At 37.5% G+C, this 4,099-nt stretch overlaps 1 protein-coding gene across 1 annotated transcript; it reads left to right on the forward strand.

Annotated features, from left to right (window-relative positions):
• The first annotated feature begins 243 nt into the window (after window positions 1–243).
• On the forward strand, window positions 244–2,908 carry LOC104825606 (peptidyl-prolyl cis-trans isomerase FKBP19, chloroplastic-like). The gene is made up of 10 exons (XM_010557966.2): window positions 244–379; window positions 470–536; window positions 624–761; window positions 1,403–1,488; window positions 1,588–1,638; window positions 1,846–1,926; window positions 2,011–2,055; window positions 2,237–2,292; window positions 2,509–2,584; window positions 2,668–2,908. Exons 1-10 carry the CDS (start codon window positions 311–313, stop codon window positions 2,761–2,763), a joined length of 765 nt encoding a protein of 254 aa, XP_010556268.1. The 5' UTR covers window positions 244–310; the 3' UTR covers window positions 2,764–2,908.
• The last annotated feature ends 1,191 nt before the right edge of the window (window positions 2,909–4,099 follow it).

Raw genomic sequence — 4,099 nt, forward strand, 5'->3', positions numbered from 1 at the left:
TCATTACCGTTAGTAAATGATTAGTTTCATTACAAATTGGAAATTTTTATTTTTCGAAATTTGACAATTTATTGAAACTTCTTGGAACTTGTCTTTTAATATGTTTTGGATGAGGATTTTTTATATATAAAGGGAAAGTAAAAAAAATCAATGAAATTTGAGATAACTAAATATTTACATCAAGATGCCACGTAGGAAGGTAGAAATGTGACATGATGCACACGTTTGAGAATTTGTAGAAGGCTCTGCGAGCAGCCGAGGCAGTTATCCTCCTTTCTCCTCTTTCGGCCGTTTTCTTCAGTTTCACTAGATGGCGTCGATTTCCGCCGTCTGCTCTCTCCTTCCATTGCCGACGCTCGCCGGAGCTTCTTCCTCCTCCGTATGCCGCTGTGTCCTTCATCGTTTCTTCTCCATCGTCTCTTCTTCTTCTTCTATAACGGAATATCTCACTCTCGTTTATCTTTCTCAGAGATGGCGGAGGACGGTGGCTGCTCGATTGGCTGATCAATCAGATGAATTCTCTCTTCATTATTGTGGTTAGTCGCTTTTGTTAATGGGAATAATGATTTTCCTGGTTTGGATTCTTAATTGTGTTAGAAGTTGAGCAAATTGGTTTTGATCAGGTGGGAGTTGCGAACCTGTTTTTTGCGCTGGAGATTTCGATCGAAGAAAACTCTTGGTTTCTTCTGTCAGTATGTTGGTGGGTGCCTTGGTAAATGCTGCTCAAGGAGGATCAGCTGCAGCTGCTGAATTCGCTGACAGTAGGATTTTGTTTCTGTTTTAAGGCAAAGCATCTTTGTTAGAATTATGTTAGGAATTAAAATTTTGTTGCGATTCTGATCATGTAGCTATGCATAGGAAGAAAATTCACTTCTGATTTTATAGCTATGAGTCCCTTCCTTTCCACGTTACGTTATCCGAGAGAATAAGAACCCTAGCTGTGACCATTCGTCAACCCAAGATGTGTATTCGCACTGAACCAGTTAGTGAGTATATATGTGCCAAGAAAACATTGAATTTGACAGGAGCATTGCTTTTACTATGATTGCATGATTGAAATCTCAAATCATCAATAATGCAGTTTGTAATCCGGAACCCCTTGTGTCGCCTACATCCCTTGTTTATTTTCTTCGTGCGTTTGTCTTTGAACCTTTTGTAACAAGTTGGGCATTTTTAATATATATGCTCTACCTTGAAGGGGCATATTAAGATTATGCTATAATCAGACTTTGTGAATAGAAGTCCGGTAAAATGTGGAGGGTACTACTTGGTATATGGTATTCTGGTTCAGCAAACTTTCATCTGTTAATTTTCATGATTTTGATCTCTGCTATTGATATCTGTAATCATCAATGTTTTCTTTTACTTGTGTAAATTTTTTTAAACATACTTCTGTATATAGTGCCAGCTCTTAGAGGGAAAGATTACGGCAAAACAAAAATGAAGTATCCGGATTATACGGAGACGATATCAGGTCTTCAGTATAAGGTCATACCTCATCAGTACCAAATAGCCTTCCATTAGACTTATCGGTTAAATCCAGTCGTATGTTCATCTTTATAACTTTGACAGTTGAAAATAGTGCAGGATTTGCGAGTAGGAGCAGGGCCTAAACCAAAGAAAGGAGAGACAGTTGTGGTAAGGAAATTTTGATGCAGTTATGGTTTATCTTTTTGTGCATATTTACTCTTCAATTCCCACATATAAGGGTTGGGATCAGTTTTAGATGGATTTGAAGATTGCAGACTAAAAAACCGAGTTTGCTTATTATGCTTCAAAGTCCTAGTGCGACAGTTTATTTGTGCCTTGGAGCTACTGATGCATATACTGGGCCTGGCATCTTAGGTGGATTGGGATGGTTACACAATAGGTTACTATGGCCGCATATTTGAAGCTCGCAACAAAACAAAAGGGGGTTCTTTTGTGGTATGAACTGATCATTTTCTCCTGGTTTCATTAGCTACCGGAAGTCTCGTCCTTAGTTTCTAACTCTTTCTCCTAAATCTGCAGGGTGATGAGAAAGAATTTTTCAAATTTACCTTAGGATCTCATGAGGTGATTATAACATTCTATATTTCTGAGTCCTAAACACATACTATCTGGCTCGTGTATTAATCAGGGGACGATTTTTCGCCTCGAGCTCATCACAGCCCGAGACTGAAATGTGGTGTGTGGGTTGTTCTGTACACTTGTGAGAGTTTGAGTCTCTTTGGGCTGAATGATTTCAGCGTTTCAGGTAATACCCGCATTTGAGGAAGCTGTCTCCGGGATGGCACTAGGCGGTATCAGAAGGTGCATCGTATGTTGGAGTATAGAAACATATAATAGCATGAGAACTTATATATCCGTTTGGAGTCAAACACAAAAACTTATTGTGTCCATTCTCTTTCTAAGCCTATTTTCTATAAGCAGAATCAGGGCATCATGAATTGGAGTTATAATAATATATGATTTCAAAACCTTGTACGGTGTCAAAATCTGATCTAACACTTTCACTGGTGATGGCAGGATCATTGTACCTCCAGAACTAGGATACCCGGAAAACGACTTCAACAACAGCGGTCCAAAGCCGACAACTTTCTCGGTGAGTATCATCGATACCATTGGCTGAGTGATGATCCGCCATTGTTAATATGTATAGTGTATAAACGGGTCATTATGATGCAGGGTCAAAGAGCACTAGATTTTGTGCTGAAGAACCAGGGGCTCATCGACAAGACTCTTCTCTTTGATGTGGAACTCCTCAAAGTCATACCAAACTGAACTGATCAACCAGAATGATGCCAAAATCACATGGACATGTAAATATTTTAATCTTTAAGCTTATTAAGATATTCTCAAAGCCTCCTTTATGCATTGGTAAAAAACGTCCATAAGATAAGATCACATGATCGATTTTTGAGCTCCTTATGCTTGCATTGCATGAGGCCCACGGTAAAATGTTGGGGTTTCTGGTAATCTGAATTAAATAGGGATCAGGGTTCATATGTTGGAAGATAAAAAAAATTTAAACCCTAGAAACCGAACGTACGATCTCAGGATCTCAAGGTACTAACATCTTTAAATTGAAGGGATTTAACTAACATGTGATCTGAGACCTCTAGATATGTAGATTTAGAATCACCATGAGGTGTGTGCGCCAACATCTTATATAGATATTCATATGATGGGATGGAGTCCAATAACTTGGATATGTTAGGATTAAAGAACTCGTTCTCTCTTGTGCACTAGGTTTTTAGGAAGCTCATGAGTTTTTTCTAGACCTTAGAGCTGCTCGTAGGTCGTGTGACGACTTACCCAAAGTATAGGAGACGACCTCCTTTTATATCCTCATCCAAAAACTTAAATTTTCCAAAAAAAAACGATAGTTTTCATAAATCTTAATCGGTTCGATTTGCTATTAAATCGGTCTAGTTTAATTCAAAATGAATCGGTTTAATTTTATGAGTAATCAATTTCTAAATTGAATCGGTTTGGTTCAAAGCTACAACGGTCTAACCCAAGTTTACGAGAAAAATATGATTTTTCTCATCAGAACACCGATCCGATTGTGTAACGTTTACTCAATCGTGTCGCATTTCAAATGGACACGTTTTTTCGTCCATCCCTATTGTGTATGATATGTCGGCTCGTTCGAAATGAAAGTGGCCCCGGTATCTAATTTCGTTCTACAAGTTATAAGTGACATCTAGTAAGACATTATTATCACTCCTAAAGAATAGATTTAGAGATAATCTAACCAAAAGTCGGTAATAACTCAAGTAATGATTATTTTGTTACGATATTATTTGTCGAACGTAAAATTATGGAACCAACCACCTTAATAGATGCGACTGTTTTTTCATTCATTCAACACACTATAATTCGTAGATGACGATTATTTATAGTACGATCAAACATTTCCACAATCTTATTCATTCGAGAGACCCATCAATATTTTTCTCATTACGAAAAGAACAAATCTTATTTTAACTATCTATTATCATTGTACATAATTGTAACATACCTGAGCAACGTCGTTATAATCATTCGACTAAATATGATGTTTGACACAACCAATACACATTACTACTCATGTCGGATACCATAGATATCACAA

This window comes from Tarenaya hassleriana, unplaced genomic scaffold (genome assembly GCF_000463585.1).
Source record: "Tarenaya hassleriana unplaced genomic scaffold, ASM46358v1 Cleome477, whole genome shotgun sequence".
In the NCBI taxonomy this organism is placed as follows: Eukaryota; Viridiplantae; Streptophyta; class Magnoliopsida; order Brassicales; family Cleomaceae; genus Tarenaya; species Tarenaya hassleriana.